General features: G+C 42.1%; 1 protein-coding gene across 7 annotated transcripts; it reads left to right on the forward strand.

The window, feature by feature from the left end:
* Window positions 1–235: 235 nt before the first annotated feature.
* SLC26A2 (solute carrier family 26 member 2) lies at window positions 236–11,864 on the forward strand. Of its 7 annotated transcripts, XM_060271712.1 has the most exons (4): window positions 242–344; window positions 7,025–7,201; window positions 7,679–8,335; window positions 9,881–11,864. In XM_060271712.1, exons 3-4 carry the CDS (start codon window positions 7,691–7,693, stop codon window positions 11,384–11,386), a joined length of 2,151 nt encoding a protein of 716 aa, XP_060127695.1. In that variant the 5' UTR covers window positions 242–344; window positions 7,025–7,201; window positions 7,679–7,690; the 3' UTR covers window positions 11,387–11,864. The 7 variants fall into 7 exon arrangements, with proteins under 7 accessions (XP_034961124.2, XP_060127695.1, XP_034961129.2 ...); XM_035105233.2 differs by lacking the exon at window positions 7,025–7,201 and having other exon boundaries at window positions 236–344; XM_035105238.2 differs by lacking the exon at window positions 7,025–7,201 and having other exon boundaries at window positions 242–364.
* The last annotated feature ends 8,525 nt before the right edge of the window (window positions 11,865–20,389 follow it).

Raw genomic sequence — 20,389 nt, forward strand, 5'->3', positions numbered from 1 at the left:
TCCCGCCCGGATAGGAAGTGAGCCTCCCTGCTCAGGTTTCTCAGCAGGCGGGCCAATGCGGGCGTTACAAGAGGCCTGATCGGAGCCTTGGGCCGCTCTTTGCAAGGCCGCGGAGCTGGCGGCCAAGGGGGGCGGCGGCCTCGCAGGGCGCGGGAGGGACCTCCCTCCCTCCCTCCTCCTTCCCCGGGCTGCTCGCTCGCTCGCTGGCAGGAACTCCGAGCAAGTAGGAGGCCGCCGCGTGCCGCCGCCGCCGCGAGCTGAGTTGAGCTGAGGCCCCGGCGTGGAGAGGAGCGCAGAGAGGAAGGGCGGCTGGAGGGGGCGGAAGAAGAGCGCTCTTGAAGCGTGTGCGTTTCTTCCTCGGAGGGTATCTCGGTTGGGAAGGGGCGGTCCGGAGTGGGGCAGTGGGAGGCAACTCGGCGGTCGTGTCTTCTTGCTTGAAAGGATCTTCTTGCGCATCCGCAGCCCACCCTCTCCTCGGGCTGAGTTTGGTGAGGGTCTTCTCAGCGCTTTGGGGAGGCTTTGGAGTAAGATAACTTGCTGCCTCGTCTTCTTTGCTTCGCTTCATATTCGTCTAAAAACTCGGGACTAGTGCTCCAATCGTAGCAAAGCATCTTTCTATTCAGCAGCGGCTGTTGAAACTGAATTTATGCAGTTAAGCACTTACTTAGCACCCTTGGCCGTCATTATTATTGTTGTGTTTTGGGCGGTTCAACCGTTCTCATACCTCAGTAGAGGGAGTTTGAGTGGCTAACGTTTAATAGTATTCATTTAAGAAAATTTATATACTGCTTATTGTGTATTTGTGTGTATATTTAAAAGGATAAAAGAGAACCTGATTGTGAAAGAAAAGGTTTTGAAATACCTGTTTTGGTCTATCATACATTCAGAACTGGAATAACACACCCATTTCATTGAAATGTTTGCCCTGTATAAAAAAGGGCAAACCCTCCAAAAAGCAAGCTCAGGAAAATCAATAGTGCTTCTTTCCCCACCTCTCTAATACATAGTGTCCAAACTCAACACATCTCACCTGTAGCTGGAGCAAGAATGATCACAGATTTCCCAATTTGGATATCAAGGTAGGAACTGGGGCAAAAAACATCACAGAGGTTGCTGCTTTTCCCATTTCCTTTTAATGTTTGAAACAAGTCTTGAAATTGCAATACATGCACATATCAATAATGGGAGAGAAAGATAAAGATTCTCAAAGCAGACAAGAAAGAACATTTCAGAAATTGGATTGAGATTGATTTGACCTTTGTGCAGGGGGAAAGAACAGCTGTGGAAGGTACTGATATTTTTCAAGATCTATTTGAATATAAAATAGTTGAACATCTTTTTAGCAGGAATGACAAGTTTGGAATCTAATACTATAATACATGGGACTCTGGAGGAAAGTTTGAATAACATCACCCCAGAGAATGCATACTTTTTATATTAAAAAAGCTGTGGTTTTAGTTATCATATGAAGTGTAGTGGAAGCCAAGGGCCTGGCCTGGCGAAAAAAGAATGTACCGTACCTGTTGTAACTTACTGCTTACCTTGTGGAATGTGTGTTTTACCTGTGAACATTTGCTTCTGATCACAGTGTTAGTGTTCTTTCTCTTCTTGTGGAGAGAGTGGTTCACAAAGTCTTTGAAAGAAGATGTTAAGCTTCAATTATAAACACGGGTATTTGGATCTGCATGACCCCCCATTATTATATCCAGGTGTTTTTACATCCAATATTTTAGGGTTGATTCATAAAGTCAGTTGTCTCTATACAAAAGCAGTCACTGTCTATCCTTGGAGTGCAGTTTGTGTGGATAAATATTTGTACATGGATCAGATTGCAGCAATTTCCTTAAGCATCGTGGTTGCAACAAATACTGTGGTCATAGAAAAAGAACTGCAGCTCACTACATTCTGTGTATAGCCCTATTCATGTTAACTTTTTCCATGCATAATTTCGGGCACATGATGCCAAAGGCAGACTATGAATGCTTGTATTAAGGGAAACTGTCTTTGTAAGCCAAGCCTTAGTTGTCAAATCTGAAATACAAATTTTGGAAGCTTTGTTATTTATTTCTAAAGGTCCTAAGAACTGACCAAGGTCTCTGTAGGTAAAAATAAAAGGCAGATCTTGCCTGCAGGGTTGCAGTCTAAAAGAGGAAGGGAAGAACAATAACATTTGCCCTGGAAAAGCCAAGGTTTATTTTAGTGAGGAAGTGTTGTAGGAATAATAAAAGAGAGCAAACTAATGTCAGAAAAAGAGGAATTCCAGTGTTAGCAGAAGAGCAAAAGAAAAGGGATGCAGTCAAGCACAGAGGTTTAGTAGGAGGTGAGGATACTTAGTGTTAAATCTATAGGAGTCTTTGTCTTATTTCTATGGGCTTGTGTTGCTGTTAGATTTACACCTGGTCTCACTGGTGATGTGGTCACAATCGTAAACATTAATCTGGCAGTCAGGTACAAATGTAGATTCATTCACTCATGAACTTGTTGAATGGTCATAGGCAAGCCATGAACTCTGGGGTCCAAACTACATGTTATGAGGATACTAAAGGCTATCACATTTCTCCATGGTAGTTTACAGTAAAAGAATAAATGTGTGACATGACATTGTGTTAGCTTTTATCCATCCCATGTAACTAGCAGTAGCCTCCCCCTACAGAAAGCAGGGCTTGAACTGTACTGACCAGCTGATAGGCATTGACTTCAAGCCCCTCATTAATCTTTCTTTGCAGTGTGGCTTGAATTCAAACAATAGAAAAATGGGGTTTCTGACATCATTGCCCTGTCCACCTGTCATAGTAGTCCAATTTGGGGCAGCAGAGCCAGGGTCCAGTTCAGTAGCTGGAAGAGATTCCCTACCATGATGTAGAGCTACCCCTCAAAATGAGCTGGAAATGGTTCAGAAAAGGTAACCAAAATGATTAAGGGACTGGAGCAATTCCCCTATAAAGAAAGGTTACAACATTTAGGGCTTTTTGTATGGAATCAAGGCCAGTTGTTGGGGATAAGATACAGGTGTTTAAAATTACATATAACATTGAGAAATTAGTTAGAGATAAGTTTTTATACCTCTCGTAATGTTAGAATAAAGCTGAATGTTGAAAGATTCAGGGCAGACAAAAGAAAGTGCTTATTCACTAAGCGCATAGTTTAAGCTATGGGGATAACTCCCAAGAGATGTAGCGATGGTGGCCATCAACTTGGATGACTTTAAAAGATTAGAAAAAGTCATGGAAGATAAGGCTGTCAATGAGGTCTGTGAGTAAAGATGCTTGTGTACTGCCTCTGTTATTGGATGCATATTGCCTCTGAATGCCAGTTGTTGGGGAATCAAAAATGGGGGGGGCCTGTTGCTTTCATGTCCTGCTTGCAGGTTTCCCATGGGCATCTGGTTGGCCACTGTGAGAACAGAATGCTGAACTAAATGGGTATTTGTTCTGATACAACAGAGTTGCTCTCATGCTTTTTGATTGCTCCCCTGTGCTTTCTGTTCATCTCGTGCAGCAGCATTTTTTAATCAGCCCAAAGTAGGTAACCCCTAGAATTACGTAAACTTGCACAAATATCCTTGGAGCAGTGCTCATGTGTGAAGCAGGAAGTTGCACATTTCCACTATGCTTGTGATTCAGATGTGGGACATGTGGGGTGTCCCACATCTCTTTGTCAGGTAATACGCAACACTTAGGCTGTCTCTGCAATATAACTGTCACAGATGAGAGAAGCCCTAGCAAGGCTGTTTGTGAAGGTCATAAGCTTTCCTTCAGCTAGGTCTTGATCTGAGCATGAAAATTGTTGCAGGTAGCTGCTTATGTGAACTTGGCCCTCTGCTTTGAATAGTTACAAGGTCAGTGGATCCATTAGACCTCTTAGTGTTATTTTGACCCAGACTCAAGGAGCTAGAGGAGGAGGAGAGGACAGAGGGTGAAGAAAGAGCTATGAGTGGAGGGAGGCCCTTTCCCCATCCTTTGGACTCTCTTGGAAGCGCAACAAACCTGCTGCACCTGGAACTGGCCGGGTATGGAGAATGCGGTTAAATGAGGCACAGCTGTAGACAGCCTGAGGAAGTACCATTCACCTTGGGCTTGCCCATAAAAACAAGTCTAGAGTGAGAGACTAGGGTGATTCTCTTCAGATGAGTAAGCTTGAACTGACCGTGTACATTCAGTCTTCTTACAAGTGCAGGTGAACTGTGACAATAGTACACATTGGAACAGGAGGTTTGTGATTGTGCTCCAATAGAGAAAGACATTGTATAAGCAGATAGAAACAGAAATAGCTTTTAAAAAGAAATGGAACATAGATATTCAGCATATTTAAAGGAAAAGGGCCCCCTGACCATTAGGTCCATTCGCGGACGACTCTGGGGTTGCAGCTCTCATCTCGCGTTATTGGCCAAGGGAGCCGGCGTACAGCTTCCAGATCATGTGGCCAGCATGACAAAGCCGCTTCTGGCGAACCAGATCAGCACATGAAAACGTTGTTTACCTTCCCGCTGTAAAAGGTAAAGGTAAAGGGGCCCCTGACCATCAGGTCTAGTCGTGTCCGACTCTGGGGTTGCGGCACTCATCTCGCTCTATAGGCCGAGGGAGCCGGCGTTTGTCCGCAGACAGCTTCCGGGTTATGTGGCCAGCATGACAAAGCTGCTTCTGGCAAACCAGAGCAGCACACGGAAACACCGTTTACCTTCCCGCCGGAGCGGTCCCTATTTATCTACTTGCACTTTGATGTGCTTTCGAACTGCTAGGTGGGCAGGAGCTGGGACCAAACAACGGGAGCTCACCCCGTTGCAGGGATTCAAACCGCTGACCTTAACCCACAGCTACTAACTAAAGAACAAATTGTATTAGAGTGGATTTCTGGGGGCACTGGGCAAATGGAAATCTCACAAAACTGGGGAAAGAGGTGATGGTAGATGCTCACATTGTAAGAGAGAGAAAGGAAAATTTATACATTTGCGGTGGGAATGTGAAAAAAAACCTGGAACTTTTTGATCCAGGGTCTCTAATTCCCTTAAACAAATCTACAGAAATGAAACAACATTACATCTTTTTTTTCTTGTTGCTTTATGCTTTTTTAAATGTATTCTGTATTCCAGATACCTAAATTGATGAAAATGAAAAATAAACAATGACCTGCCTTTTAAGAATGAGTAGTAGTTTTTTAAAAGGCTATCTTGCATTTAGGCAAAATGATGCCCTTTATTGGAAAAAAAGCACTTCCAGGTGAGGTTCTTGACTCATCACATGGACTTCTTAGTCCTGGTGTTTTCCGGCTAACATTGCTCAGGCTACTCAGGGCTAATTCTAAGGGTGAAATTTTTAGCTAAACTTAACTTTCATTCTTTAGGAATTAAAAGTTACTGACAAAAGCTGTAAGACAGTTTGTACACTGTAGAGAAAGTATAAAACCATAGCTGCCCAAGTGATTATAACTGGCCATATACTGTTATAAACTATAACTGCTTGTCCAAAAAAGATACTTCTCCTCTCCAAAATGAAAATATACTGGTACATACTGAAGTGTAATGTGAGCAAGCCAACTTCAGTGCCAGGCAGCTTTCTCACAAGCCATTCCCCCCCCCCCTCTTAGGATAGAAGTCTGTTACTGCAGTCTAGACTAAGCTAGAATAAAGGCTCTTTAATACAGGCACTCTGGTTGGAATTAATCATAGCTTCCAGGCTGTCTGAGAAGCTACACTGACTATTAATTCGTATTTGAAGAGGACTTCAAATATGAATACCCATGTTAGTGAGCCTCCTAAATGTAACATGTATGATTTACTGCTAAACATACTGTGGCGATGTGGAGTCAGATCCAGAGGTTTGAATCCAGAGGACTCAAATCCTCCAGCACACTGTGTTAAGAGATCACTTTTGGAAGCACCACTGTGCATTCAGAGTGTACCACATTACCTCTGGATTGGGAGTGCTGAAGTGTTTAGAGTGCTGAACTATGACCAAGGGAGACCTGGGTTCAAATCCCCACTCTTCTGTGAAGTTCATTAGGCCAGTAACCAAATTCTCAGCCTAACCTACTTCACAGGGTTGTTGTAAGGGGGAAAATGGGAGGGGGAAGAACTTGTACACCATCTTGAATGCCTTTCAGTAAAGGTGGAATATAAATGTAATTGATAATGGTGATACAGTGGACTATATGCTCCTGATTCCTAAGGAAACTTTATAAGCAGCCTTTGACACAACGCAAGGATCTGCTGCAGAGAAAGGAAAGTGGGAAGACACTCATCTACCTGTACCTGATTTGGCCAGCTCTATACATTTTCAGTTTACTTTGACTCTCTTCCATCCTGGACAAGAGGGCTTTCGGTGACTCACATATCACAATATAAGAGCATTGTAAGGCATGACTTAGTGCAAATATTGCAAAGAACGTCTGCAAATAGTTCCAAAGTTCAGTCTTCCTTTTACTCTCACTTTGCTACTATTCCTTTAATATTCTTTCTTAAAATGGTATTGTTTTCTTGAGGTCTCTGGTCATGTCATTTGGTCTTGCTGAGTAGGGCAGTGAACAAAAGTGGTTATGAAGGATGCTTGAGAAGCTGACCACTAACTTCATCTTCTTGACCCAGAGAGAACTGAGTCAAGGCTCATACCTTTCAGCCACCTGATATTTGGCTCAGTGACTTGTTCTTACTTGCTCCCCCTCCACAGCCCCTGAAATATAGGGCTTTATACTGAGGCTACACTATTCCCTTTGGTGTGTGGAGAGAAGTGGCCCAAATGTCCTTTGAGCTGAGATGCAGCCTATATTATAGTTTTGCTTTTGTAACAGAGAGGTGTATGGGTAAAGAAAGAGAAGGACAGGGAGCATGCTGGGTAGGAAAAAATGACCATGGAGACAGGACAGGTAGTCATGTTCAACACTGAAGCCTTGATTTTGGAATTGTGAATCCCTTTAGAAAGCTAGATTTAAGGTGTCAGTCATAACCTTTAAAGCCAATACAAATCTTGTTGTAAAGTAGTTTAATTTCAGCTGCACAAATTGATTGGGTTTTTCGCCCCCTTCCTACCAGTGTTGCATAGTGTTCATTTTGGAAACCCAAACCCAGATCCCTACTTGGCTCTGTTGCTGAATGGCTTTGGAACAATCAGTGGCCCTTGGCCTAACCTACCTCATTTGAGGATAAAAATGAGAGTATTCTGTGTATGCCTGCCTGAACTCCATAGAAGCAAGAGACAAAACTGACAAGGTGGGATATAAATGCAATAAATAAGCTATTCCGCTTACCTGCTTAAGCTGGAGGGGCCAGCCAGATAGAGATGTCAGTCGCCAATCTGGCATGCAGAGATCTCCATGTGGTTGCAATTGGACCTGTGCCAGTTGCAAAATGTGCCTGGAGCTTGGGGAATTTCTAACACTAGATTAAAGATGTCTCTATTGCTGCCTTCGCCCACTGTACACGTGTACCTGGCCCCAACACTGAAGTCAGTGGCAAAGTCTGCTTCCCTAGGGGACTCTCATGTCTCCTGTGTATCAATGGAACTGTTTAGGCTTAGAGCTGCTGCTGCTGCTACTGCTGCCCCATGCTAGGGTATTGTTGGTTTTCTTTGGTAAGTTGTTAGTTTTTTCAGATAGTTTGTTGTGTTTGCTTTAATAAGCTTGAAATCTGTATGTCGGTTCAATAATAAGTCTGTCTTCTTTTCCTTCTGTTTCCCCACCATTCTAGTGAGCCCTGAAGATGGCAGCAGAAGCCAATCATGTCCATTCAGGGTTTGAGATGGCAGAAGTAAATGATGGCACAGCAAAGAGCCGTCCCAGGATCTGCCTGGAACGTATAGAAAAGAGCACAGATATCAAGGCACGTGTGCTGAAGAAAGTGAAGAAAAAATGCACCTGCACCCCAGCTGCTGCCAAAGACCTGCTCTTCAGCTTCCTTCCAGTGCTGAAATGGCTCCCCAAGTACAACCTGAAAGAGAACATCTTGGGAGATTTAATGTCTGGCTTGATCGTGGGGATCTTGTTGGTTCCGCAGTCCATTGCCTATTCTCTGGTGGCTGGCCAAGAACCTATCTATGGCCTTTATACGTCATTCTTTGCAGGCCTCATTTATTTCCTGTTTGGAACTTCTCATCACATCTCTGTCGGCATTTTTGGTGTTCTGTGCCTGATGATAGGAGAAGTAGTGGACCGTGAAGTACAGAGAGCTGGGTATGATTTGGCACCAGACGTTCCTAGTAGTTATAACTCAGACATGCATGGTTCCGTAAATAACAGCACACTGGGGCCTTTGACTGCGAATGAGACATCACATTTGTTATGTGACAGAAGTTGCTATGCAATTAGTGTTGGAGCCACGGTGACTTTTGTTGCTGGCATTTACCAGGTAAGAGGTGACAATCCAAAGGGCATCTGTTTTATAGGCTTCTTGTAGTTTTCCTCTCATTGCCTTCCAAGATGAGGTTGGTGACAGACTGGTACCAAAGTTTCAATGCAGCCTCGTAATTAAGCATATGCATGGTGATTTGGGATTTTGTTTTTGCAAAAAAATAGTTAGATTCCAATCCCCATTTAACCCTTTACCTTGATGGATTGGTTCAGATGTAATGCTAAACTGTAAGGTAAAGGCAAAGGGACCCCTGACCGACTCTGGGGTTGCGGCGCTCATCTTGCGTTATTGGCTGAGGGAGCCGGCGTACAGCTTCCAGGTGATGTGGCCAGCATGACAAAGCCACTTCTAGCGAACCAGAGCAGCACACAGAAACGCTAAATGTAGTTGATGGGAAATGAAAAGTTGCTACTGTGGGGCTTAAATACTGCCCCCACCTGTCCTGAGGTGGCTGAGAAGAGGAGCTTGAAAGATTTCTTCTGTTTTAGTTTAACTGCAGGTTACTGTGTTGTATGAACTAAACTGACAAATTTTAATTATGGTTTGTTGAAACACGGCAACTTCAAACCATAGTTAAGAAGCTGACTTGTTTCAACAAACCAAATTTAAGATTAACCCCAGTTTGTGATTTGGCTGTGATGTTTAGCAGTGGTTAACCTAAAATGGAAGCATACGCCCGACCAACCCACATACCCAGGCTACTTCATTACATTGATTAACCAACACCCAGGTCTAACACAGGCTTGATCCAGCCAACTCATCACAATAGTCAAAACTTTGTTGTGGCATCAGAACTCAAATTAATGTTTAATAACACTGTAAAGACACACATGGTCGCAGGTGGCGCTGTGGGTTAAACCACAGAGCCTAGGGCTTGCTGATCAGAAGGTCGGCGGTTCGAATCCCTGCAATGGGGTGAGCTGCTGTTGCTTTGTCCCAACTCCTGCCAACCTAGCAGTTCGAAAGCACGTCAAAGTGCAAGTAGATAAATACGTACCGCTTCAGTGGGAAGGTAAACGGCGTTTCCGTGCGCTGCTCTGGTTTGCCAGAAGCGGCTTAGTCATGCTGGCCACATGACCTGGAAGCTGTATGCCGGCTCCCGCGGCCAAAACTGTGAGATGAGTGCCGCAACTCTAGAGTCAGTCACGACTGGACCTAATGGTCAGGAGTCCCTTTACCTTTAAAGACACACATAACTAAATAATTTAAAATGCATTCCTTACAAGAAAATCATCAGCCCCAATTTAATATGCACATGTGCAGACCCATATGTACACACTTCCCTGTTTTGAAAATTTTAAATAAAATATTGGAGAGAGGAAAACCTGCAAATTCAAAAAGGTTAGTAAAAAAAAGCCAAAAAGAGAAAGAAATTCTGATAAAGAACTTGAAACAAACACAAACCGATTTAACTGGTCCCCCACCATGACTGATAGTGATGAACTGATAGTTTTGACTGAAATAATGTATGCATTGTCTAGTCATACTCTTCCGTCTTGTGTTGCAAAATGGCCTTCTGATCTTTTGTGCATTTCTTTTCAGGTTGTCATGGGCTTCTTCCAAGTGGGCTTTGTCTCTGTGTACCTCTCTGATTCCTTGCTCAGTGGATTTGTTACAGGTGCTTCCTTCACCATCCTTACCTCACAAGCCAAATACCTCTTGGGCTTACACATTCCCCGTAGCAACGGCATTGGTTCCTTGATAACCACTTGGATGAACATATTCAGAAACATCCACAAGACCAACTTCTGCGATCTCATCACCAGCTGCTTGTGCCTTCTTGTTCTTATCCCAGCTAAAGAGCTCAATGAGCGATACAAATCCAAACTTAAGGCGCCCCTGCCCACTGAGTTGGTGGTGGTGGTGGTAGCCACACTGGCATCTCATTTTGGGAAGCTAAAAGAGAAATATGACTCCAGTGTTTCTGGGCATATTCCTACTGGGTTTTTGCCACCGCAATCGCCAGACTGGAGTCTGATTCCCAGTGTGGCTCTGGATGCCCTAGCCATAGCCATTATTGGCTTTGCCATCACAGTATCTCTCTCTGAGATGTTTGCCAAGAAGCATGGCTACACAGTTAAACCCAACCAGGAAATGTATGCCATTGGTTTCTGCAACATCATCCCCTCTTTTTTCCATTGTTTCACTAGTAGCGCAGCCCTTGCCAAGACACTTGTCAAAGAGTCGACAGGCTGCAGGACTCAGATCTCCGGTGTTGTGTCTTCCTTGGTCATCTTGTTAGTCCTCCTTGTGATTGCTCCCCTGTTCTATTCCCTCCAGAAGTGTGTGCTAGGGGTCATTACCATTGTCAATCTCAGAGGAGCCTTGCGGAAATTCAGTGACCTGCCCAAAATGTGGCGGTTAAGCAAAGTGGACACAGTGATCTGGTTCGTCACCATGTTGTCTTCAGCACTGATAAGTACTGAACTTGGCCTTCTGATTGGGGTCTGCTTTTCAATGCTGTGTGTCATTATGAGGACGCAGAGGCCAGAAGGGCACTTATTGGGCTGGGTGCCAGAATCTGAAGTCTATGAACCCCTTCCTGAATATAGGAACCTTCAGACAAAACCAGGGATCAGGGTTTTCCGTTTTGAAGCACCCATCTACTACGCTAATAAAAAGAGCTTCAAGTCCATGCTGTACAAGCAGACTGGAGTCAACCCTCTGTGGGAGTTGGCAGCCAAGAGAAAAGCGGAAAAGCGAAAGCTTAGTGAGAAAATGGTCAATGCCAACGGAAACCAGGCAGAGATCTCAGTACAGCTTGTCGCTCACCCATTGGAGTGTCACACTATAGTGATTGACTGCTGTGCGGTGCAGTTCTTAGATACAGCAGGGATCCACACGCTCAAGGAGGTTCACAAGGATTATGGGGAAATTGGCATCCAAGTGCTGCTGGCTCACTGCAATCCCTCTGTGAGGGAATCCCTAGAGCGAGGGGAGTACCTTAAAAAGGGGGAGGAGCAATTCCTCTTCCATAGTGTGCACCAAGCTGTGGAATACGCATTGTGTGCTCATGGGCAGCCTGGGCTCTGCACCTCCGAAACCTAATTTCACTAAAGAGTGAATGGTGAATATTAGCCAAATTCAGGTAATGGCAGACTTGTGTGTGAGAGAATGAATGCTGGGCATACACTCACACAGAAGTAAAGGGCTAATTTTTTATTCATATGGTATAGGATCATACAAGAAGTTTTGATGCTTTAATTTTGCTCTTTTGGACACAACATTAAGAAGGTGAGAGGCAAGGTGGATTATTATGTCCACAAGCTCTTGTGACAGACAAGCAGAACAAATACACTTTAACACCAGATGTGCCTCATAGTCACACCCCTTTCTCCTTTTAGTGTTTTCATGTCCCCAATTTTTCGCCTCTCCTTGAAGACCACTTTGGCGTATGAAAATAGTGCCGCCTTTCTGGGTGGTTCCCCCCGCCTTGAAATAATAAATATGGTTTGTATCCTAAATGACAGGAAGTTAATGGAAGGAAGGTTTTCTGTCCTATTTTGCTTATTGGGTCCCTTCAAAATTTTTTACAGAGGGTCAGGAGCCCCTTCTGAACAAAGTGGATGAGGCACTGAGGGCTGCTGGGGAAGGAGAGAATATTTTAAGATTAAGTGGAAATCTGCCCAATATGAGGTGATTCTCCCCTCCCTCAGCAGGCTCTCACATTATTCAGGAGGACCCCCAGGTACTGTGAAGAGGCTTTTTTAGGGAGCCTAGGCAGTAGTAAGGCTTACCTTAAGATCCAAGCTTGTGCCATTTGATCAAATTTGTACCGTAGTTTCAACTAATCATTCTGCACAATTCAGGGGAGAGCAGTTGCTTGCTGACTTACCCCTTGATCTGTCTGATAAGTTACTTGGGGGGGGGGGAAATATATGTCCTGTTCTAACCTGTTGATATGAAAATGCACAGAACTTTCAGCTGTTTAATGCCAATCATAAGTGCCTTTACTAGGACTATAAACAATGGAAAGAACATGTTAGCTGTTTCATAACTGAGGGTTCTGGTTGTGTCATTCATAGTGTGTGAAACAACCTGGATACTTAATCAACTTCTCAGACATTCCTTTGGTAAATAAAGCACTGACCCTTCTATTAAGAAACCCAATGGATGGTGGCTGCAGGGTAATCGGAGCGGGTTACAGGACATTTTGTAAGTAGGTTTTTTTTTCTTTGTCAGCTAACTGCTTTTACATAATACATAAGGTAAACTATTCTACAAGGATAGAGTTTCTTTGCACTTTTTATTGTGCATGACCCAAATGTCTTTGCAGAAACAAGATCAGTTGGTTGTTTTCAAGTTCTTGCAGGTTAGGTATGTAAAATATAAGCAAATGAGAATGAAATAAAAAAAACCTTTCCAGCCACTTTTAAGTTAAATATTTATTTCCATCACGTGTTAGTGATGGTGGAGCTGTTTAAATACTGGATTGGGAATGTGCATGTTCAATTGCAATGAGGGGTTTCGTTTTGTTTTGGAGTGAGGATAATCTTGCATACAGTAATTAAAAACAAAAAACAAAACAAATTAGGGATTCATGAGACTGAGGAAAGGAAAAGCTGAACATAGCCAGCTGTTCTGATTTCTACTAGTTTAAAGAAATACCAGGTACAATCCCATGGATAGAACATATTGGAGGAGGAGAAAATTTTAGAAGAGTGATTTTGAAGGCACAATTAGGCATCGTTCCAGTGAGCAAGAAAATAGGTAGGGAGACATGTTCCCCTTCTTCAAAAGGGGTGAAAATACCATAGTTCTAGGTTGCACTATTCTGCTTGGTTCAGATATTACTTGGAATACGGTGTCTCGTTCTGGGCACTGCAATTTAGGGATATTGAAAAATGAACATGTCCAGAGAAGCGTGGCCAAGATGGGGAAGTGCCTGGAGACCGTCCTATACAGAGAGATTGAAAGAGTTCGGTGTCTTTGACTGGAAAAGAGATGTTTAAGCGGTTATATGATAGCCACTTTCAGATACATGAAGGGCTGTTGTGTAGATAATGGAGCAGACTTCTTCCTCCAGAGGGTAGGACCTGAAGCAAGAAGTTCAAATTTCAAGAAAAATAATGTAGACGAAACATTAGGAAGAACTTCTTGATGGTATGAGCCCTTCAGCAGGGGAATAGACTGTATTGATAGATTCTCATGAGAGCTCTTTAAGCAGAAGCTGGGTAGCCCACTGGCTTAATTCCCCTGAGATACAACGGGCTAAAGTGGTTCAGGCAAGTCATCTGTGGATGCTGACAGTTCCTCCTTGTGACACCATTTCCTTTCCTTCATAGGAATATAATTTCCATTCACTTGGTGAGGGAAACAGCAGCTATTCAATCTCTGTGTCATAGGGGCTCCCTCTTTAGGAGGCTTTGTAATAAAAATTCAGAAGTAGCACCTACACAACATATAACCCCTGCTGTAGTTTCCCACCACATTTACCAAATTCATACAGAAGTATTGCGTTTAAGGTAGGATCGCGACTTTTTCCCAACAGCGGAGTTGTGCTTTTATGGCCGCACTGCAGACAGGAATTCCAAAGTTGAGATATTTTCCTCCAAGGGATGTGAGCGTATTTTGTCAGCCGTTTTGTGGAAACAGGTATATAGGTGTATGACTCTTTCCCATGCTTTGTATAGAAGTATGAGAATTGTATGCAGGAGTACACCAGTAACTTCCGAAACTTAAGATGAGAAGTAGTTTCAAGGCAGTAGTGCTTCTGTCTTCCATAAATCAGGACTGGACCCTGAGCGAGGGCAAAATGTGGCACCCCTCAAAATTTTAGATACCTGTAAAATTGAGGTATTGTTGTTGTTGTTCTCCCCTTGGCTTGGTGCCCTTTGCAGAGGAATACCAAACCATACATAAAGAATAATATAAAGAAAGAAAAACAGAAAAGAAAAAGAATTGCAAAGAAAAGTAGTCGGTGAAAGAATAAAGAAAAGTATAATATTTCAATACAATAATCTTACAAAATAATAGTAATAATAGACTTCCATCACTCTCACAACACTTCCTTTCACATTTCATTATTTTATCTGTATTTCAGTATTATTTTCATCTTAATATATAAATATGTATATATGTATATTTCCCCTTTTCCATTCATGAGGTCATTCTAGACACAGCCAAATTTTTACATTAGAACCTTGCCTTTCTAAATAATCATTCAAGTACTTCCATTCCTTCTTGACTGTATTACTTTCATTATGATGATCCACATGTCCCAGTTAAGTGTGCTGCATGTCCTGATTTGATTTGGGTTAAAAATAAATTCTAGGAGACCACCATATATTGGAATTAACACAGCTAGAAAAATGAATGGCTTGACAGGCTCTTCCCTTCAAATCTGCAGTGTTGCTGAACTCAATTTGTTTTGCTATCAATCTGCATGTAGCATCATGGTTAAGTCTCAAAGAGTTGGCGTAGAGGTAACCTTTCCCATCCCAAGATAGAGAGGGCTGCTTTTCCCATTTCAAAGTTCAGCTCCTGCTTCTGGGCCAAACTAATGTGGCTTTGTATGTAAATCGGAGCTGTTGATCCTGACTTCATGGCCTTGTTTTGCATGTGAGTTCTACTTGATGCGGCAATTCCCTTTACAGAGCCAGATTTTGTGTGTGAGATTGTACAATCTGCTCAACAATATGCAAGTTTTCATCAAGCAGAAGAACTTTTAATTGAACAATACAGATTTCTCCCGCTGAGACTTCAGCCTTTTTAATGCCAAAAGGTCCTATTATGGTCTTTGCCAGCTGGAGTGACAAGAAGTATTACATTTTTAGCACTTTTCTGTATTTTAACAGCAGGGCATTATGGAAATTAATATCCACAGAGCTTCACTTATAAACTTAAAATATCTCTTAATTTATCTTTTCTCATATTACAGCTGCTGTTTATAGCAGTTTCTGTTGCTCTTAATGTAATTAATGCACCATAAGTGCTGGCATTTTATAACTTGACAGATTTTACTTCTTGAACTATGTGTGCAATTTTAGTAAGTTACAGTGGTGTTAATTTAATCGGGCATTTACAAGACTCTAAGCATAAATACTTAGTCAGAAGTGTGTGTGCAACTGTTCCTGATTGAAACACTTCCTCTTTTTAATCAGATAAACAGAATTTTTAGTTACATTGTGTGTCTAATGCCATTTTATGTTCGCTTTTTTGGCAAAAACAACAGCAGGTAGCTTATTACCAAAAAAAAGGCATAATATGTGACAGTAAATGGAGCCATTATGTCTTTCTATGTTTAATATATCTTTTGATTTGGGGACAGTTCAAAGCACTTTTAAAGGGGCGTGCTCTGTGACTTAATTCATGCTATACAAATCGATGATGCTATATCATATTATTTTGTATTCTGCTACATACAATGTATTGCACAAAGTGGTGTGTGCTTCCTGCTCCAACTGATGGCTGCTTTCTAACCACCTTGACCTGAGAGGAAGGGAGAGAAGGCAGAACAGCCTAGCAAGCTGCTCATTTCAAGTGGTTTCAGTTGACAGCATTCCCCTCCCCTTCTTCTTCATCTTGCTCGCTGGGCTCTGGGGATGCTCTCTCCGAGATGCAAAAGCGGGGTCATCTGAATTCCCATGGGATTTTGTGTGAGCCTCCCAGAGCCCCATAAGCAAGACTGAGAGTTGAAAACCTCTTTCTGTTCCGAGAAAACCCTGCAAAGATGGAGCTTTCTGTCCTCTCTGCTTATCATTTGTGTGATTTCAACCATGTAAAGTTGAAGTCGCACATTTTAAAACGTGCATAAGTTGCGATCATAGTATATATTTTTTCTGGAACTAAAAGATTAGGAGCAGCTACCTTTCTGTGCTTCTTCATCTCTTCTGTCCCATAACACAATCAGCCTCTTTCACATGCCACAATAAGCCAGGGTTTAACATTGACTAGTAATCATGGCTTAAGGGGGAGAGATTAACAAGCAACGATCTTTGGTTTGGACATACCAGGAAGATGAGTTTTCCTGCTTTTTCTCTTACTTCTGCCAAGTGGCAGCACTTGGGCAGCATGTGCCAACACACTGATCGTTCACAATAAACCAGATGTTATTAACGCAGCACCTGTGGGTCCAAATGTGCCCACAGAGGCTTTCATGGCACCCACAGGGTCTCCTCCCCCTGCTGTTATTTGGCTTGAAAGAAGCATTCTGTTGCATCCAGTGGAATAAGTTGCAGCACATGCTTGGTTGTGGTGTGAGAGTGGTGTCTGTGACAGTTTCTCCAGTTTGTAAATGTGCCCACAGGCCTTATAAGCTTGCCAAACCCTGCAAGAAGCCATGATAAGTAATAAAAGGGGGGGCGACTCTCACTCATTGTAACATGTAAATGTGGCCAATGTGTGATGTGATGTTATTCTGTGACATTGTGTTCACATTGTGTTACACTATGCATTCCCAAAAAGAGGAAACATTAGGAAGCAGCAGCTCTGTTTCCCTTGTGAGTTCCAGGATTGGCCCTTAGGGATGTTTTAGAATTTTCTCATTTTGAGCGCTTAGTGTTTTACAGTGTGGAAGATTGCCAGGAGCATGCTTTGCTTTTGCTTTACAATACATTGTTGTTAAGGGCCCAGAATGCCCTATTACTATGAAGCTCAAAGCCTCTTAAGTAGTGTGAAATTAAATCTCACTTCAAAATAATAGATGATCATTTTAAGCCTTAGGACCTGGATGTTTCTGTTCTTTTGAAAATAGTAATCGAGCTTATGCACCAAAGTAACCCAAACTGCACCATGAAATACTAAATTTTGTAACTTGTGTAAATCTTGCAGCCATGCAAATACTTTAAAAATAGGGAAGTTTTCATCCCAATCCACCATTAGAATTAGCCCATCATAATTCAAATGCTACTCTAAGGTGAAAACTGACTTTGTTTTTGCATCTGGAATATTCAAGACAATTTACTGGCTTAGTATCCATAATGTGAAATGTTATAATGATCTGTATTAAGCGGTCACAGCTTTCTGAAATTAAAGTAATGTCCCAAGGCTTTCCTTTAAAAGAAATACCACAGTGAGTATAGAATTGATCAGCCCTCCATCACTTACGGGGCTATTCACTTACATATCATAGGATACCTTGAGTTGAAAGGTCTGTTAGAAAAAAATCTTTTGTTTTCTCAGGGTACATGGCAGAGATTTGTGTGTGCATGTGTTATTTTAGAAGAACAGTTGTGAGCTATGAAAATATTTGCTCTGAAATTTCCAGAGGCTTAGTATTGTGTGTGTGACATCAAAGATAATAGGATTTTGATGTTTTTCCCTCTAAACTGAAGAGTTGTATGTGAAATATTTATGAAACAAAAATGTTAAGGATATTTTTATGGAGAGGCATTATTGCACAATATAGATTTCTCAATATCTAATTTTATTGTGAATGTGTTTTTGAAAAAGGAAAGAGACTTGTGAGAGGGTTTCTTTTTCTTAAGTGATATTTGTTCCTGACATGCATGCAACTTAGCTTAGCAAACACTCTACCTGTTTGCTCTTCAACAGCCATTATTTATTATGATACTCCAAGAAATGGATGGTGGTTCTTCTGGCATTGATCAAATAGAGCCAACCTGTGTTGTTCCACCCCGCCCCCGGGAGTAAATGGACAAGTTGTCTTATTAAGAGATTCTCAAATTAGAGGGAGCTCTTAGTGAAATCCACAAGCCCCTCCCCAACTCCTTCCATTGTTCGCCAAATCACTCAATTACAAAAGGAGACACCTGCCTCAAATTTCAAGCACTGATTCCAAACCAAAGAAAAAAAATACAATAAAGCCAATCTCAAAAAGCATGATGTGAATTAGATCTTTGTACTTTACAAAATTGTTATGAAATGCAATCTGCTATGAACCAAATGTTTACTACTTTTATAACATAGTTATAGTCTATCACTTTGCTACTCTAACAAATAACTGGGACACACAGAGACACTATTTGTATATACCTACGGTACATATCAAGTATAGATGAATGATCCCCCATGAGTTTGAAAGAGATCTCCTTTACTTGAATGTTACATTTGCCTTGAGCATCGTTCGAGAAATCGTCATTGTTTTGAGGCCTTGAGCATTTGTTTCTATACACACAACAATCACTTAAGTGAACCTCTATTACATCCTTCCCTTTTGTCTAGCTCCTGGCCATAAATACAGGCGGAAGTATTTTTCCCCTCTCCACTGATGCCTTTAATTAGTTAGGTCTGACTATGTATGTGGTTGCTTATACCACGAGAAGGAGCTGGGCTTGCTGGCATCTGAAAATGCCCGTCTTTTTTTACTTCTGCTACAAAAATGAGCCACCAGAAAGTAACAGGCATTTGTGAGCACAAATAGGAAGACAATGGGAGAGATATTACCTTGGTCTCCTGCATTCTTGTCCATCTGGACAAACCCTAAGTCACATTCACCACACTGTCACAGAGCTGCAAGGATTATGGTGGGAGGGCTGTCAGAGTACACCCCCCAGCCCGCAATACCCACCATGTGAATTAAACGCAATATCGAAGTGTTATTATTTTTGGTTACACCTCTTGGCTATGTTATCCAGAAAACATTAAGTTGGAACGTCTTGTGGAATTAAAAAAACCAAATTTGCTATTGATGTAGCATCGTGACCAAATATGGCTTTGTGAAATGGCTGCTTTTTATTGGTAGCTCTATATGTTTTTTAATTGGGGAAAGACTTACCAAAGTACAAAAATACAAAACAAAGCAACAATCACAAAGTGTGCCCAAGCATGTTTCCTATAATGTTAAGCTCCAGCTGCTAAGATACAATACTAGCATCTTTTGTTAAAAGTCTCGAGCAGGACAATGAATTTTGTATCTATTTTCATAAGATTGCTTTGTAAATATTTTTGCTATTAAAATATATTTTATAACTCTGTTAATGTGTTTTTGTACTTCTCAATTGACTGTCTGTTCTATTGAGTATATCAAGAACTCAGTAACTGCATAACCTCCATAATGACATGACCGATTTTGATATGCAGCTCAAATACAGAGCAGAATAAGAGTGTGCAACTTTAGGCTGCTTCCAGACAAGCCTGAATTGTTTGCAGAGAGGTTAGATGGCAAACACCCAGTCTTTGGGGGAGGGAGCCAGTTTGTTTCACAAGAGCTCCAAATCATCATCGTTGTTGTTACTATTGTTGTTATTATTTACCTGGCCTTCACCAGGTCAGGTTACAACATCAAAAACAATTGAAAACCAATCCTCAACCATAAAAATAATGGTGCAGCCTGAATTTGCTGGATGTGATGGAATCCCACCCCCAAATAGTGGCAATCTGGTAGCACCCTTAGTCTATAATATTCTTAGATGCAGAATTTATGCACAGTTAATTAGTAACATTATTGCCCAGTGGGCATTAGGACTAATTCATATCTACTGACTCCCCAAATTTCTTCAAATTAATCTTTGTGACATCGCAGAACCCATATTGGGTGTTTAATAATATGGACAATATTGCTTTTGCACGCACACAGGCTTTCTAGATGCTTTGTACACTTAAATATATGTAGGTAAAGGTAAGCGTAAAGGACCCCTGGATGGCTAAGTCCAGTCAAAGGGATCTATGGGGTGCAGTGTTCATCTCACTTTTCAGGCCGAGGGAGCTGGCATTTGTCCACACACAGCTTTTCCAGGTCATGTGGCCAGCATGACTAAACTGCTTCTGGCACACACAGGACCATGACGAGTGCCGGAGCGCACAGAAATGCCGTTTACCTTCCTGCTGCAGCGGTACCTATTTACTTGCACTAGTATGCTTGCGAACTGCTAGGTTGGCAGAAGCTGGGACAGAGCAACGGGAGCTCACCCTGTCGCACGGATTCAAACTGCCAACCTTACAATCAGCAATCCCAAGAAGCTCAGTGGTTTAGACCCGCGTCCCTTAAATATATGTAAAATCCTTTGGGAAAGGCCCTTTCCCTTTCCTTTGCATACCTAGATATTTTTTCCATATAAAAAACCCACTTTGAACATATACAAAGTATTATTTTTCTTTATTATTAAATTTCTATACCTCCCTTCTATTGAAAAAATGCCCTGGGGTGCC

This window comes from Zootoca vivipara, chromosome 2, assembly GCF_963506605.1.
Source record: "Zootoca vivipara chromosome 2, rZooViv1.1, whole genome shotgun sequence".
NCBI lineage: Eukaryota > Metazoa > Chordata > Lepidosauria > Squamata > Lacertidae > Zootoca > Zootoca vivipara.

What these genes read in the sequence shown, in the direction of transcription:
- SLC26A2 (XM_035105233.2), top strand. Translation starts at nt 7,691, where the DNA reads ATGGCAGCAGAAGCCAATCATGTCCATTCAGGGTTTGAGATGGCAGAA. An exon ending in TTGTTGCTGGCATTTACCAG is followed by an intron (nt 8,336 to 9,880) that starts GTAAGAGGTGAC and finishes ATTTCTTTTCAG; the next exon opens with GTTGTCATGGGCTTCTTCCA.